The sequence below is a fragment of the Podarcis bocagei genome (assembly GCF_964188305.1).
Source record: "Podarcis bocagei genome assembly, chromosome: 7".
NCBI classification, from domain to species: Eukaryota; Metazoa; Chordata; class Lepidosauria; order Squamata; family Lacertidae; genus Podarcis; species Podarcis bocagei.
This window is the reverse complement of record NC_138132.1, coordinates 70,134,812-70,152,156: the sequence shown is the minus strand read 5'-3', so window position 1 is coordinate 70,152,156 and position 17,345 is coordinate 70,134,812. Positions and strand designations below refer to the sequence as shown.

General features: G+C 45.0%; 1 protein-coding gene across 2 annotated transcripts in view; it reads left to right on the top strand.

Annotated features, from left to right (window-relative positions):
* Nucleotides 1–17,345, top strand: part of EPHA8 (EPH receptor A8) — a 60,355-nt gene that overhangs the window by 4,706 nt on the left and 38,304 nt on the right. For both annotated transcript variants that reach the window (XM_081201464.1, XM_081201463.1), the window contains exons 2-3: nt 12,934–12,998; nt 14,971–15,634. In XM_081201464.1, the coding sequence (XP_081057590.1) occupies nt 12,934–12,998; nt 14,971–15,634 (729 nt within the window). The remainder of the gene's footprint in view (nt 1–12,933; nt 12,999–14,970; nt 15,635–17,345) is intronic.

The window sequence follows — 17,345 nt, the reverse complement described above, 5'->3', positions numbered from 1 at the left end:
TGCTGAAGAATTTCCGTGAGGACATTTAAATATATCTATATCCATAAATGTATATATGTTTGTGTGCCTATCATGAATGATGTGGAAGCATGGAGAACTGAACTGTAGGTTGCAAAAATGAAAAAGTCAGAGGCTCCAAGGCTGCCAGATCCATCCAAACCTAGTGTGTATTTGTGACCTTCTACTCACACAACCAGAGGCTGTTCCACTGCGGGACATGCCCAGATAATTTATTAATAGTTCCAGGATCACAGTTGGGTCACAGTATTGTGTGGTGTCAAGGTTGCATCCAGTAACAGGATGGTTTAGGCCTGGCAGCCATGTGCTTCTAATACCATGTCATACTCCGGAATTGGAGTATGGACATTGAAGTCATGCAGGAAGCAATGTGTCTGAAAAGATAAATGCTCAGGTACTATTGGGCAAATGGTCCATATTCCAAATCCAGGGCTGTTCCCAGCCATTTTGGCACCTGAGGTGAACCACGAAATGGTGACCTTCCACTGCCACCAGAGACTGAGCTTTCACATGACATAAAAGCCACCTTCAGATATATAGGTGGCACTGTGGTCTAAACCACAGAGCCTAGGACTTGCCGATCAGAAGGTTGGCGGTTCGAATCCCTGCGACGGGGTGAGCTCCCATTGTTCAGTCCCTGCTCCTGCCAACCTAGCAGTTCGAAAGCACGTCAAAGTGCAAGTAGATAAACAGGTACCGCTCCGGCGGGAAGGTGAATAGTATTTCCGTGCGTTGCTCTGGTTCGCCAGAAGCGGCTTCGTTATGATGGCCACATGACCCAAAAGCTATATGCCGGCTCCCTTGGCCAATAAAGCGAGATGAGCACCGCAACCCCAGAGTCAGTCATGACTGGACCTAATGGTCAGGGGTCCCTTTACCTTTACCTTATAGCACAAGTTTAGCACTTATTCCTGTGTTATTTGCAACCAGATTCTTTTCTGGAAGTAAATAGCACAGAAATGAATGCTAAACTTGAGCTACATTTTCTTATTTTTCCAGAGGTGTCATGTGGAAGCTCAGATATAATATGAAATTTAACAGTTAGGGAAACATTGAAGAAAGTGGAATAAACTGCTGTGTGAATGCAGGATGAGTGGAGAGAGAGAGAAAGGAGTACCAGAAAAGAGAGAAAGAGAGAGAGAAAGAGAGAGAGAGAGAGAGAGAGAGAGAGAGAGAGAGAGAGATTGGAGTGGCAGGAGGAAGGTGAGAAGAAGCACCCACTTTTGGAATCTGGTCTTGCACCCAAGGCAAATCACCTCCATCACCTGAGAAAAAAAGCTTCTCTACCTTTGACTTGGAGGATGCTCAATTACCTTACCTATGCATTCAGTATTTTGTGTGTCAGAGAGACAGACAGAAAGAGAGGAAATGATTTCAGAGTCAGACAGGTAAAGAGCTGGTTGACCTGCACTTCCGTTGACCCATGATCCTCTCTTTCTCCACTGCCAGTCATCACCAATTACACCCTCCCTCTCTGCTTAAAGGAAGAAGGGATTTTCATTGGGACAACAGCATGTTTGGGTAGGAGGGTGGTGCATTTGAAAAGCCTTTCCTCTACCTGAATGTGATCCCAATCCCAAATGAGGTTTGTCTGAAGTTTGTTGCAGTTTAATGTAGGGCAGGGATGAGCAGGGATAATCAAAGGGGAGCTGTGGGTGGGGCTGGAGTAAAAAGTATGTGGGGCTTGAGTCAAAGGTGGGTGAAGCCACCTTTCTCTTTTGTCTGTCTGGTATCACCCCCTCCTTCACTTCCTGCCACTTCCCTTTCCCCCTCCATTCCACCTGCAAGAAATTAGGCCAAGAGCCACATAAAATTAGTCTGTGGGTTGTAGGTTGTCCACCCTTAACACAGTGTACTATTTGACCCTGGGTGAATCTGTCTATTTCATTTTTTTATTCAGTTTTCCACATTTCAAAATCAGTTTGTGTTTTCTTTTAATTAAAAAAATACTTTGTGAAAATTCAGCAGCATTTGAATAATATCAACAACAACAATAATAATTTCCCTTCCATACACAGGTCTGTATGCAATTTTGTCTGATATACACATTTTTGAAAAGCAATTTCCTCTTAGATTATGCATTTTCACGTGTTATTTTCACTAATGCATGCATTACAATGCACAGTGTCTCCTGGTGTATGCATTTTTGTACACGTCACTTGGCTGGAGAAATGCGTTGCAAAATCCAGATAGGTTAAAATTTCAAAAAATGGCTGTGTTTTCGTTTGCTTATTGTTTCACCAGTGGGTGTGGTGTGACACAACAATGAACATAATTTGACATTAATAATAATAATAATAATAATAATAATAATAATAATTGCTACTCCCACACCCTTTCCATATATGCGTGTTTCTGTTCTCCCATGATTCACCCATCAAAATTGCAAGAAAGAACTGTATGCCAGTATACTGCCCGAAATTTTGTCATTTTACTCCTACAATTTTCAGGGTTAACGTGGTTGCAAGCCCCCCCCCCCGCCTGGAAGCAATTAACATGGAATTGAGTCCTAAATTTCCACTATATTCTGCTAACCTTCTGCAATGGTCTTTTACGTCACGTGACAGCTCAAATATAATGCAGAAATTAAAAGGGGAAACAGAATAAACTGACCTGCAAATGCGGTCTATCGTGATCCTTGCATTCTAGCATTGTGATCCACAGCACTTCTAACTAAGACTCCAGTCCACAAGATGCACAAGGTGCCACAACATTATTTAGAGCTACGCCTGTAGGTTATGGCTATGGCAACATCACCCCGGCAGAAGAATCCACTACTTAATTAAAACAAGCAATTAAAAGGAAAATTTAAAAATCCAATGAGATATACCATAATAAACTGGGGGGGGGGCATGGAATGTAAGCCAAAGGACAGTATAGCTCACTGATTTATTGACTTCCTGAAGTTTTTACCCCAAGTGATCTGAATTGTAGAAACTTAATTATCAGCTTCCTTGGGATTATGAACAGTCTGTGTTTTCTAAATCAGTCAGAAGCAGGTTGGTGCCTCACTATCTTGCAGGAGGGGCTGCAATCAAAGTGGATGGAATGAGAAATCTTTGTTTTGTGGCTAGCCAAGTAATGGAGAAATGCACTGAAAAATATGGGCTGGACGATGGGGGCTCTGGTCTCTCTCTCACACACACAACACCAGAACTCGTCGGCATCCCAAAAAGCTGAATATTGGAAGGACTAAAGGAAGTATTCACACGGAGTGTCGCTAAACTTTGGAACTCGTTCCCCCAGGAGGCAGTGTTGGCCATCGACGTGGATGGCTTTAAAAGACAATTAGACAAATTCGTGGAGGGGAAAGCTATCAATGGCTACCAGCCATAATGGCTACGCTCTGCCTCCCCAGTCAAAGTTTCTGAATACCAGTTGCTGGAAACCAAGGGAGAATGCTGCTGTGCTCAGGTCTTGTTTTGGGGCTTCCCATTGGTTCATCTGGGGGGCCACTGTGAGCAGTGGCAGAGTTAGTTGCATGGGTGGCCATGTGCACCCGGGGGGGCAGGGGGGGCTGCACAGGTGGGGACGATCCACTGTGAGCTGCACGGGGGCAGGGCTGTCTGCCACGCTCAAGCCACTGCACATGGGAGCGGCAGGGCGAGCTCCCCGCGGTGTGCCTTTTTGTCACTCCCCCTCAGGGATGACCCCCGGGGCAGACCACACCTATTGTAACCCCCTTCCTCCACTAGTGACTGTGAGCACAGGATGAGCCATTGGCTTGATCCAGGAGCCTCTTGTTATGTTCTTATGATACACAGTGGTCATTCCTACCCAGAATGTAGGAACGATCAGTTCCTTACACATACTGAACAAAGATTGGGTGGGACTCATTAAAAGTGTCAGATCGAGGTTGCTGAGTCTGTCTATATTGGTTAAGGTGATCCTTCGAGTGAACTGGTCTCAAGTTATTAAAGACTAGGCTGTACAGTCCCCCACTCCGAGTCACTGGTGTGGACTAGAATATCCACATGCCCCAAACAGTCACTGAAAAGCTAGGAACGCCATTCCTTAGTCCTTAAATTGTGGGTCCTTAAAAGGGGTAAGAGACGCGGGTGGAGCTGTGGGTTAAACCACAGAGCCTAGGACTTGCCGATCAGAAGGTCGACGGTTTGAATCCCCACCATGGGGTGAGCTCCCGTTGCTCGGTCCCTGCTCCTGCCAACCTAGCAGTTCGAAAGCACATCCAAGTGCAAGAAGATAAAAAGGTACTGCTCCGGCGGGAAGTAAACGGCGTTTCCATGTGCTGCTCTGGTTCTCCAGAAGTGGCTTAGTCATGCTGGCCACATGACCCGGAAGCTGTAAGCTGGCTCCCTTGGCCAATAAAGCGAGATGAGCGCCGCAACCCCAGAGTTGGCCACGAATGGTCAGGGGTCCCTTTACCTTTACCTTTAAAAGGGGTAAGCAAGCTTCCAGTCTGTCACCAAACTAGAGGTCACATTTTATTATGACGAATTCCACACTGAATGTTTTCTGTAGCAGGAGCTATTGCATTATCCTTGGTGTGTTAGAAGTATTGCTAAAAAATATTAGTTTACCTTTTACACCTACTTTCATGCTGGAAAGTGTTAGAAGTATTGCTAAAAAATATTAGTTTACCTTTTACACCTACTTTCATGCTGGATATAATGTGTGTATGCAATGCTATTTTTCTAGAAAAATCATGAACTTCACCCTTGTTCTTTTAGAACGACAATGGTGCCCATCTGAGAGGTGTCAAGCTTACCTCCTGTGAGCTCCAACTGCAAAAAAGCTGTGTGTGTGTATATGTACAATATCTTATTTATAGTTTAGCTCTCCCTCCCCCCCCTCCGAAATTGTTTAGGGTTTGTTTAGTTATTAACAATTTGTTTTGAACTTGGTAATGTTAAGCATATTTTGATATTAGTTTTTTTTAAAGTGATGTAATTATCTATAAAGAACTTTATGGGTTGTAGTCAATATTAGTCCTACTCAAACTCATTACAGGTAATCAACATAACTAAGGTTCATTAAGTTCAATGGGTCTACTTTGTGTAGCACAAGCACTGGATACAACTCAGTATCTTTAAATGGATTCAGGAGAATATATTTCACTCCATTTTATTTTGTGTCAATCATCTGTTTCCTGATTATGTTTGAATTTTTCAGTGCCCTTAAAAATGTTTCCTTCCCTGAAATGTGTTAAGCTCACAATAAACACTAATTTTGGAATTTATTTCTTCAAGCTGGAGGTCACCCCAGAATTGCTTCTGTAAGACCCCACATCTCTCACATACATGCTTACATAAGTAAATTTACAATACTTGCTTTATGCTTATGACTTAGCACACTTGTTTCCAGCAATCTAGTTTAAAAATATGTTTTATGTGTGTGTGCTTTTAGGAAGGGAGGAATGCAAGGGCAGATTTATCTGTACACATTACACACACACATACACACACAGAGAGACAGAGAGAGAGAGAGACTAATTTTTCATTAACTGTAACTACACCCTTCGAAAAGCTGTTGATGATAGTTTTATAAGCCATGTCGGCAGGAGATCCATTTTGAAATGATTTTCCAGTGTGTGATTTGTCTGACTTATTAAGCAGGCTGGTGCCTGCTTTTGTCGTGCAATATCCTCAGAATGAGACTTCTATTGACATCATGCAAAATTCAGTTTAATTGGCTATTGCTTTCAAAGCAAGGCCTTCGGCCGTCTGGAAGCGTTTCATCGTTCTGACAGTCCTGCGTGGTGCAGAATGAGCGTGAGAAAGAAAGGGGCCACTTGCCATCATTAGTACAAACTCATTGGCCTGGCATGTTTTTCTTTGTTTTCTACTGGGTGTGATTATTGTAGCCTGATTCTGTGGCTGGCCAGCCAAGATCTGCCTCCATCTGATTTGAGAGGAGGAAATAGCAGCGGGATTGAAATTAAGAAGTGAGTGCAAAGTAATAAGAGTCAAACAAAGAGGAATTAATTCCTGACCACTCGAGATCTCTTTAATTGGTCAATGCTAAACACATGTCATATTTATTTACTTACTAAAAGCCCTGCACCCTATATTGCTAAGGAATTACTGGAAAATGAAAAGGACTGTGCAGTTTTGAAACCAGTGGTCAAAAACAGTTTGGTTTTGAATGCTTCAGTCCGCCATGTTAAATCAAAATTGTATCCAAACAGAGACAAAAACCTGCCCCTTGATCTCAGGAACCGTCATGCAAAATTTGGCCATGATATCTCAAGAGCTGTCCAAATGCATAGTGAATAGGCAACTAGCTTGGTCAACATTCAGCATTCTTGATCCCTGTAGTACAGGGCCTCCAATACCCACCTTCCTGAGCTGCTCCAGAAGAAGACACCATGGGCAGTGCCAAGGTGTCAAAAGCAACTGAGATGTCAAGGAGAACCAATAGGGTTACATTCCTCCAGCTCTCTCCCAACAGAGGTAATAAATCAGGGCAATCAGGGCTCTTTCGGTGGCAAAACCAGGTCTGAAACCAGACTGGAATAGATCTAAATAGTTTATATAGTCCCTCTGGAACATCTGCAGCTGGCCAGCCACCATTTTCTCAACCACCTTGCCCTGAAAAGGAATATTGCAAACTGGATGCTAGTTTTCTGAAACCTCTTTATCCAGGGAAGACTTCTTTAAGAGGGGCTGTACAACTCCCTCCCAGAATAAGGCACTGATCAATCTCACGGGACTCATCTGTTTTGTGGGGCTTCAAAGCAATTGTGAGGCATGACATAAAAAAGGTATTTGCATGGTACATCCCTGCTTAAAAAGGGCACATTATGTCTGTGTTACTTTCAAAGTGTACTCCTATGCGCCAGTTTCATCCCATTCCTGCATTATCAGGTGGATTAAAAATAATAATAATCTGCACCAAAAATCTGCATTTATTGAATATTTTAAAACATTTTTTTAAAAGAATCAAAACAAGTGCTTCTGAATCTCTCAAGTATGCTTTTAAAAGCATATTTTTTGCCCTAGCCAGCATGACCAATGCTTGGGGATAATAAAAACAAAACAAAACAAAACAAAACAAAAAATAAACAAAACAAAAAAATAAAATAAAATAAAATCTGTCGAACTACCCCTGTTATAGGTAAATCTTTCCCATGCAAATGTCATAAATGCAGGAGATACAGGTCGATTGCAGCATTAATTCTGTAGAGACACATTTTCTCCCCAACGTGCAGGAAGCCTGTGTGTGAGAGAGAATCAGAACCCAGCAGCACCGACTGCCTCATTCAATTGCTTAATTATGCAATCCTCCTAAACGTCCTGCAACCTTCTTAAACTTCTTGCATCCCCTCCCTCCCCACGGCCCTGACAGGTCCTTTAATTAACTATATGCAGTTTGCCAGGTCAGAATGCCAGGAGAAGGCAGAGGCGGAGGCGGAATATTTTTGCTACCTAGCTTTGGGAACTGCCTAGCCACACAGCATGCTCTAAATGGAGCTTAACCAATTTCGCTTCCAGGAGCAAAAGTGCAGAACCAAAATAGACTGAGAATCTCTCTTTCTCTCTGGCACTCCCCAGTAAGGTGAGATGTGTGCTGTGGTACAAGAGAAGCCTTTGAAGGAACCCCGTTTCCCCCACCGCTGATGACAGCTTTATTCCCAATGCAACAGTGCAGAGGTAGAGAGCCTCTGGCTCACTAAACAGACCTGGCACATGTCTTCATTTGGCCCATAAGGTTGTTTTAATTTGGTCACCCCGGCCACTCTGGGTGGCTTCCAGCGTATAGGTAAAGGTAAAGGGACCCCTGACCATTAGGTCCAGTCGTTGCCGACTCTGGGGTTGCGGTGCTCATCTCACTTTAGTGGCCAAGGGAGCCGGCATACAGCTTCCGGGTCATGTGGCCAGCATGACTAAGCCGCTTCTGGCGAACCAGAGCAGCGCACGGAAATGCCGTTTACCTTCCCACCAGAACGGTACCTATTTATCTACTTGCACTTTGACATGCTTTTCAGACTGCTAGGTTGGCAGGAGCAGGGACCGAGCAACGGGAGCTCACCCCGTCACAGGGATTCAAACCGCCGACCTTCTGATCAGCAAGTCCTAGGCTCAGTGGTTTAACCCACAGTGCCACCCGCGTCCCGGCTTCCAGCATATACAGAAATATAATGAAACATCAAACATTATAAACTTTCCTATACAGGCCTGCCTTCAAATGTCTTCCAAAGGTTGTAGAGTTTCTTATCTCCTTGACATCTGATGGGAGAACGTTCCACAGGGTGGGTGCCACTACTGCCCCTCTGCCTGACTCCCTATTTCTTCACTTCTCCCAGTGAGGGGGCAGCCAAAAGGTTTTCCACAAATGGTACTTACCTGACCCACACCTGATGTCATAAATGTTGGAGCAGCTAAGAATACAAACTGCAAATAGATATTTTCATTCCTTAGGCAGCTTGCCAGGGGTTATAGCAAGCTCCTTCAGAGACACGTTTTCAGCAGAATCTGCCTCTTGATGCTGACAGCATGCCTCCAACAGCTGATCAGCCTCTTTGAAGTTGTCACCTGTCATCATAATGATGTCAAGTGACTGACAAGTGGGCAGGGTCAACCACCTGTCAAAGCTGGACTATGGGGAGCGGAGGCAGTCAAAGTTCTGGCTTGCTGCAGTTGGGAGGGGGCATAGTCATAGTAGAAGCAAGGATTAAGTCCCCTTCCTCAACACCATCACTATGGACCACGCCAGCTTTGTTTACAGTTTTTGTTTTTAATCGTATCCGTGCAATTGCTAATTGCACAAACAATGGCACATCTAGGTCAATCCTAATTTATGGGCAAATGAACTAATGTAGAGAAAGTGGAAAGGGAGTTTCATCGGCCAAAAGAGAACTGGGATGGGGGGTGGGGAGACAGAATGAAATGGCCCGAGCAATGCTGGAAGGGGGGGTTGGGCCAGCCTTTTGGTTTAAAGAACTAATTGAGCCTCCTGGCAATTGGGTGATACAATAGGTAGGGGTGTGTGTGTTTGCTTGCTGATTCGGCATCCTCTTAATTTTTAAAAAGAATAATTTAAAATATTAACAGTGGAATCCTTATGCATGTCTGCTTAGAATTAAGTCCAGTGAGTAGCTTTTTCTGGGGGGGGGGGAATTCAATTCAGTTCACATTTAAAGGTGAACCCACCTAATTTGCACTTTCAGAAACAAAACAAGAACTGAAATTTGCATTTGTCTGAATTTTGCAATGCAGTTCTCCAGCCGAATAATGTCTACCAAAAAAAAATGTGCATGCAAGGATAAGGTGTGCATGCAAATGTACGTATGCCATAAAAAACAACATACAGAAATGAATTATATTTGGGGAAGTTGCTTTGCAAAAAAAATAGTAAATGTGTTTGTTAAGGATAATGGCATACAAAATGTAGATTAGGAGAAATTTGCCCTAAAATGCTGATGAATTTTCATGAGGACTTTATAAAAGAATTGCAAACTGATGTGGAAATATGGAGGGCCAAACTTAAGAATGGAAAAATGAGGAACTGAGAAAAACCAAAATTGGCATAGGTGCCCATCCTTACATCTAAGCAAATTGGTACAGGAGTGCTCCCTAAACGCGCAATCCTATACATACTTATCTGAGAGTAAATCCCACCGATTTCAACTGGGCTTGCTTCTGAGTAGACATGCACAGGGTTTGTAATGAAGGCTGGATTTCTGTGCTCACTTACCTTGGAGTAAGTCAATGAAACTTAGTTCTAAATACAGTGCAATATTCAACAAAATGTGGGCATGACATTGAGTGTCCAAATTCCTAGTTGTGTCTTCACCAGCACTAGCCAGAGGCTGATTTGACATATACCACCAGGGCTGGCCCACCCATGAGACAAGGAGAGGCCATGTCTCAGGTGGCAGGATCTACAGGGGCAGCAGATCCCAGTGTAGATCTTTATCTCCCTCCTTGATCCTGATCACTCACCCCTTCTTCCCTGGAGGGGAAGGGGTGCCTTTGCCTCAGGTGCCAAAATGTCTTGTGCCGGCCCTGCATGCCACTGTATTTGACAAAGCAACTTATGGTGGCCACAGTCATGCAATTTGATGGTAAGAATAATCTTTATCCAGCAGCATAAATATTGCAGTTTATTGCTGGCTGGGTGGTGAGTTGTTTCCTCACCATAAGCACATTTTAAGCCTTGGAATCACTTCCCGGATTCACAACAAAGGCCAGACTCAGAACATCTGTGTTCCCCTGAAGAACTGGATCGTAATTTGTGGCCTATTTGTGGCTGAAGTGGTGCAGAGGAAATGCGGGGATGGGAAATGTCAGCATGGAGAGCAGAAAATATTTCTGTGCCGGCGCCATAGGGGAAGAAAAATGGGGGGATTTGCTACTTAATGGGCAGGTACGCAGTGGGGCTTTGTTCTCCAATGCATGGTTGGCATATCAGGTGCTAGAAACTGAAGGGAAGGAAAAGCTCCAGAAAATTATTCAGACAAAGCAGGATAAATACATTGTAGGAACAAAACAGGCACACTCAGAGGTATATTTCAGTCACATCCTTCTGCCAAGGAGTTCTAGGAAAGCTACATGGTTCTTCTCCTGTGTAGACAGTACGGAGATAGATAAACATAAGATACTGACACAGTAGAAGGCCTATTGTATGTCTCTCATGCAAAATCTGTTGCTTGCAGCATGAGCTGTATCCTGCAAAAGTATCCATGAACTGACAGACCCTCCAAGTGCCCCTATTTTCCAGGGACAGTCCCGGATTTATGGAAGCCATCCCAGTTTCTGATTTGTTCTTGGAATGTCCCCTTGTCCTTAGGATGTCCCTATTTTAACCGGAGAAATGTTGGAGGGTATGGAGCTATGTGACCCCCGAGCCATCTGAAGACAGCTCTGTGCAGGAAAGTTTCTTAATGTTTAATGTTTTGCTATGTTTTTATATATGTTGGAAGCCGCCCAGAGTGGTTGAGGCAAGCCTTTCCAGATGGGCAGGGTATAAATAGTAAAATTATTGTGATGATGATGATGATGATGATGATGGAACAGGACATCCCTGTTTTCATCAGATAAATGTTGGAGGGTATGACGGACCTTGGCTGGCAGCTGCTGGTCTTTTCTCATTCCCAACCATCGCAGGGTTGCCAAGAAAATGGCCCCATGAGGCTCTCGCTTGACACAACGAATGTCCAACATGGAGGAGGCTGAGCTTTTGGCTGCCCACCCACAGCACACACGCACATGGCTAGATTAAAGAGAACCTTCACCAGCGTTGAAAGGCATTTGGTTTCCAGATCACGAGCAGAGCAATTTGCCTCGACTTCCTCATTAACTTAAGCTGGGCTCCCTGGAGGCGGACAACTTTGGAGCAGGTGACTTTGATTCCACCCCTGCTGTCTCCCCCTACTCCATGAAATCTCTGCTTGGGAGATCCTGCTCGCTCGCTTCTTTTGGTGTGAGCAGAGAGGTATTGGTATGGGTTTGTGTGTGTGCGTGTTGTAGCTGTGCACCACGGGGCATAATTACTTTGGCTTTAGTGTGCAGACTTCAAACCTGGATTAATTCCCGCAGGAAGTGTGAAACAAACAGAGAAGGACTTGGCTGAGCCTCTGGAAAGTAAAGATTGCAAGGGGGAAGTGGGAGCACGTTGTTTTGGATGGAGTGGCTCTGCCCTTGAAAGAAAGAAAGAAAGAAAGAAAGAAAGAAAGAAAGAAAGAAAGAAAGAAAGAAAGAAAGAAAGAACAATGCACAGATTCATGGGGAGAAATGCTGGATCTGGCATTTCTTCTGGGTGTCTAGATGGATTTATTATTTTATTTAGTGGATCTGTACCCCACTCTTCAGCCAAAAAGACTTTCAGAATGGTTAATCAAACAAAAACACAGGTGTATGATGGAGGCTGGTTCATTATGGGAAAAGCAAGCTCTATTCTGCAGTTGTGGCTAACACCACAACTAGAAAAAGGGGTGCTGGAACTCACCATGAATACGTCCCTTGTTCTCTTATAATGACAATGGTGCCCATCTGAGTGGTGCCGGAACGCAGTTCCCATGAGTTCTGGCTGAAAAAGGCTCTGGGTAACACCACTGGGCTTTAGAGGTGTGTTTGCATTTGTGCGATGTCAGACTTGAATACCAGCTGTTGAACTAATGTTACTGCTTCTGCCATCACACTTCCCAGGGTAGAGGCTCCCAACCTTGCCTTCACTCAAGCTTAGTGATGGCCCAATCTGTCAGTTTCTGTTTCTCTCCATTCCTCATCTTTCCACTCTTAAGTTTGCTTTTCTACATCTCCACATCAGTTTGTGAATATTTTTTTTTAAACTTCCTCATGAAAACTGAGAGTTTTAATGAGAATTTCTCCTGACAGTTTGCAGGTATTTTTGCACATTTTTGCAAAGCACTTCCCCTAATGGACTGCATGTTTGTATACTTATTTTTACTAATCAATACATTTTGATGCACATCACACAATTTTACCATGGTATACAGTGGTACCTTAGGTTAAGTACTTAATTCGTTCCAGAGGTCCGTTCTTAACCTGAAACTGTTCTTAACCTGAAGTGTATGTAACCTGAAGCATATGTAACCCAAGGTACCACTGTAGTTGGTTAGTTTCTCACACAATCCTCTCTATTCTCCATCCCGGCAAACAGAAGGCCTTAACAAGGATAGATTCCAGCCAGGCGAAAACACTCAAGGCGGGTACAGAGTTGGGCCAGTGAGGGGTGTGGCCTGGAGAGAGGGTGTGTGTCTGGAAATGGGGTGTGGCCTGGGAAGAATCCCAGGGGCCAAGTGGAAAGGCCTAAAGGGCTGCATTTGGTTCCTGGGCCGCAGGTTCTCCACCCCTGCATTAGAGCATCCATTCATTTGAGGACTCCCAGGCTCTTCAGACTCTGACTTTTGATGAATGGGTTCTCAAGAAGGCCCAAGTATTTGCTGGACAACTGTCTGTCTAATGAAAGTTTTCTTCTTATATCTTTCAGTGAACTTGTTGGACACTTCCACCATTATTGGCGACTGGGGCTGGCTCACCTACCCTTCCCATGGGGTAAGTCACCTGCAAAACCTATGGAGAGGGATGGGTGATAGGTCAGTTGGTAGAGCATGGGAATCTTAATTGTGGGTCTGAACCCCACGTTGGGTGAAAAAATCCCACATTGCAGGGGGGTGAACTAGATGATCTTTGTGGTCTCTTCCAATTCTACACTCCTATGATTCCTGTTGGGTTGAGCCAAATTTCCATACTGTTCAGTTTCTTATTTCCCAATGTTTCTGAGAATCCCACCCACTGGGAAGGAAGTAGCCACCATCTTTTTTGATGGACTGAATTAGGCTACCGCTTTAGAAGGCTCAGTGGGGAACTGATTGCCCTACAGCCTCTATTCTTCTCCTCCATGAATTTATTTATTCCTCTTTTAATGCCTTCCAAGTTAGTGGCCACCACTGCTTCTTGTGGGAGAGAGTTCCACAGTCTAAATATGCACTGTGTGAAGAAGAGTTACTTCTTTTTGTCTGTCCCTAATCTTCCAATGTTCAGCTCCATTGAATAACCCCAAATTCTAATAGCATAGTGGGAAGAAAAAAATTCCCCTTTGCCAAACAATTTCTCCCAGCAAACATCTGCGCTTCCTTCTTCCTTTGCCCATGTGGGCAAGCTTAAGCCACACTCGTATCTATTATTTGCATCTTTATCCCTTTATAATCTGGTGTGTATGTGTGTGTGTGTGTTTAAAATCTTGTGTTGATTTTAATTTAAACTGTTAACAAGTTCCTGAATACAGATGTAATCAAACCCGCTTGCCTGCCGCATTAATTATGATGTCCTCATTTTCATCTTGCTAGGAGACCTTATCTCAATGACATGGGAAGAGAGGAGAGTCATTTCGCTTTATGAAAAAAGAAACAGAGATAGGAACAAGGCAGTGCATGTTAGGTTGTAATAGGAGCTCTCACAGCCTGTCCCTTTTCTTGCACAGTTTGCATCCCAGTTAATCAGAGGAACCTCTTTCAAATAAGGAAAGTGCTTTAAATAATCAGCTGTTGGGAAACTTCCACCACATGGGCCTAATATGGTCTTGGAGATCGGCTTGCAAGGCTGTTCGGGGCAAACCTGAGTCATCTTTCCTGGACCTGATGTCTTATGAGAAAATTCAAGTCACGTGGGAGCATTCAGCAGGCAAAACCTGAACTTTTTGAATTGGATGCCTTTTTTCTGCTGCCTTGCACAGTAAAAGAAAAAGTCTCCAACTTCAAATCACGGCAAATTTTGTTTGCAAAGGAGTGCCAGAGTGGCCTGTGTCGGGTTAGCCACTTCCCGGTCTGGTCCTCTGTCCAAATCTACGTAGTTCTGTAACCTCTGAACTCATCCAACTAACAATCCTGCGAATGTTTGCTCAAAATGAGTCCTGTTTAGGGATGGATGAATCTGCATATTGTGGTTTCTTCCAGTTTCTCATTTTCCCAGTCTTAATTTAGATTGCCCCATTCCCACATACATTTCCCTACCCCCAAAACGGCAATATGAAAATTCGTACTTGTTTTTTGTGCTCATTTCTGCTAATATGTACATTTTATACACGTATGTTTCTGGTATATGCAATTTCATGAGCAACTTTACCCAAATGCATTTCTATACTTTATTTTGTGTGCACATTTTACAAATATGTGGATTTTAACTTTTATTGCTTGGCTGGAGAATTGCATTGCAAAATTCAGAGAAATGGGTTTCAGGTTGCATATTCACACAAACCTGGTAAGCTGGCATTAAAATGTGAATTGAACCACTTTCTTCCCCTAGCCTGACTGAGTTCAGTGAGACTGAAGTCAGTGCCTTTATGACTATAGCCCTACAGCACCCTCCTACACTTGTCTGTTGACAAAGGTCAAGATGTCAGTTAAAGCATGAATCCTGCCTAGCTTCTATCTGCTGTGACGCCGCATACCTTGGGACGTAGGTTTGAAGTACAAAATCTGCTGGAACTGGTGCCTTTAACTCCTCTCTCCTGCTCTTTCTTTCAAAGTGGGACTCCATCAATGAAATGGATGAATTCTTCAACCCCATCCACACCTACCAAGTCTGCAATGTCATGTCCCCCAACCAGAACAACTGGCTGCGGACTAGCTGGGTGCAGCGTCACGGGGCTCACCGGGTGTACGCAGAGATCCGCTTCACCCTGCGGGACTGCAACAGCATGCCAGGGGTCCTGGGCACATGCAAGGAGACCTTCAACCTCTACTACCTCCAGTCAGACCGTGATCTGGGCAGCACCCCCCGCGAGAGCCAGTTTGTGAAGATTGACACCATTGCGGCCGACGAGAGCTTCACCAACGTGGACCTGGGCGTCCGGCGACTCAAGCTCAACACGGAAGTGCGTGGCGTGGGGCCCCTGAGCAAAAGAGGCTTCTACCTGGCCTTTCAGGACATTGGCGCCTGCATTGCCATCGTCTCAGTCCGAGTTTACTACAAGAAGTGCCCGGCCATGGTGAGGAACTTGGCGTCCTTTTCTGAGGCAGTGACAGGAGCAGACTCCTCGTCCCTTGTGGAGGTGCGGGGCGAGTGCGTGGGGCACTCTGAGGAAAGGGACACCCCGAAAATGTACTGCAGTGCTGACGGGGAGTGGCTGGTGCCCATCGGAAAATGCGTCTGCAGTGCCGGCTATGAGGAGCAAAGGGATTCGTGTCTGGGTAAGTCTGGATGTGGGTTGCGCAAAACTACTGTTGCTGCTGTTGGGAAGGATGGAGGGAAGAGGCACTGGGACAAAATGTTTTGGTGTTGCTCTGTTTGATCAGGTCCACTTCAAAGAACAGGTACAGGGTTGCCCCCCTCCCCCAATTTGCAGCTAAAAAAAAGAAATCACAACATTGCCTGACAATGACCTGTGAGCTTCCATCAGGGGCAGACTTCAGTAATCTTTCATAATGCGAAGGTTGCCATATTTCAGTACATGAAAATCTGGACAGAAAAGCTGTTGAGCTTTTTCGGCAAAATCATGAAAAAAATTGCTGTTCTTCAGCACTGCTGACATGGGCTGCCATAGGTCTAGATTTGACCTATTTCTGCCTGGACACTGCTGCAGACTGCAATATTATGGATATTTCCAGGAAATGGCAACCCTAGTAAAACAGTGCCCTGTGCAAGCCCAAAATTTGGCACCCCCAAATGGATTATGGGTTTCCTCAATTTTATGCCCCCTTAGCCCACACCACCCTAAATCTGGTGCTGCTTCCATAACCTGGAGGATGTCAAGGTGTTGGTTAAAGGGAGAAAAATAGGAAACCAGTCAGAAGAGGGAAATGGCCCGCTTAGACCTCTAACATCTTACAGCACGCATCCTGGAGCCAAGGATTATTACATTGCTTCCGGTTCCACCACTGTCTACCTTCCCAGGACTTCTCGAGGTGGAATTAGAAGCGGGAGGTCCTTTTGGGCCCATGTACAGTGCAGGAGTCAATAACAATGGAGATACCCGATTTGCTCCGAGTAGAGATTGCCCTGAGCGCCAGCCTCACATGCATTGATTATTTGGCGCCTTGCCGAGCGGCCTCCCTTCCAGCTGTGTGCGTTTGGCTCCGCTCCAGGGCCTTCCCTTGGGGGCTCTGGCCACTTCTGGGCTCCATCAGCCGGCCGTTTTTTCTGCAGCCCTGCCTTTCCTTTGGCAGGAAATTTCCTCAGCAAAGAAAACAAAAGCAAAGTCAACAGAAACAGAGCTATCTCCTTAATCCATCGCAGGCGAGCACTTAGAGGAAGACGGAGGCGTTTTCCCCGAGTGTCCGTGGGCTCTGGGAAGATGGCTGCAGCTCGCAACTGTATAAACGACGATAAGGAGGCAGCAGCTGTGCAGAAGGCAGCAGCACACACTGCCCTGAGGCTACATGTGTACAACAGGCGATTTGACTGGGGTCCTCATAGGAGGCTTTGTTTGCTTTCAGTTTCTTTCAGGGGGGGAGCGCTATTTAGAGGAGCAGAGCTTTGACTTGGCAAATATGAAAAGACGGCTTTGTTTAGAGGCAGGGGGAATGTGAACAGCAGGATTGACAATACCTTGCACAAGGTTACCTCTGGCAAAGTCACGCAGGGAAGGACACGGCTAAGCTAGACAGATGCCCGTCTTCACGTGCCCTGGATACATTGCAAGTTCGGAAGTCACATAGGCTGTGAACCAGGTGAAGCAAAGAGGGAACTTCCTGGCCAGAGGTGGAATGTGGCCCTTCAGGGTTCTTTATCTGACCCTCAAGACTCCCTAGGCCACACTCCCTCTCCGCAAGCCACAGTCCTCATTGGCCCTGCTAATGTTTAATTAGGTTTTAAAATCATAATTATGATATAGGAAGGAGAGGACTGGGGAAGGAGTCCTTCGCCTCCAGATTGCCCCCTCAACAGCTGTTGTGTGGAGGG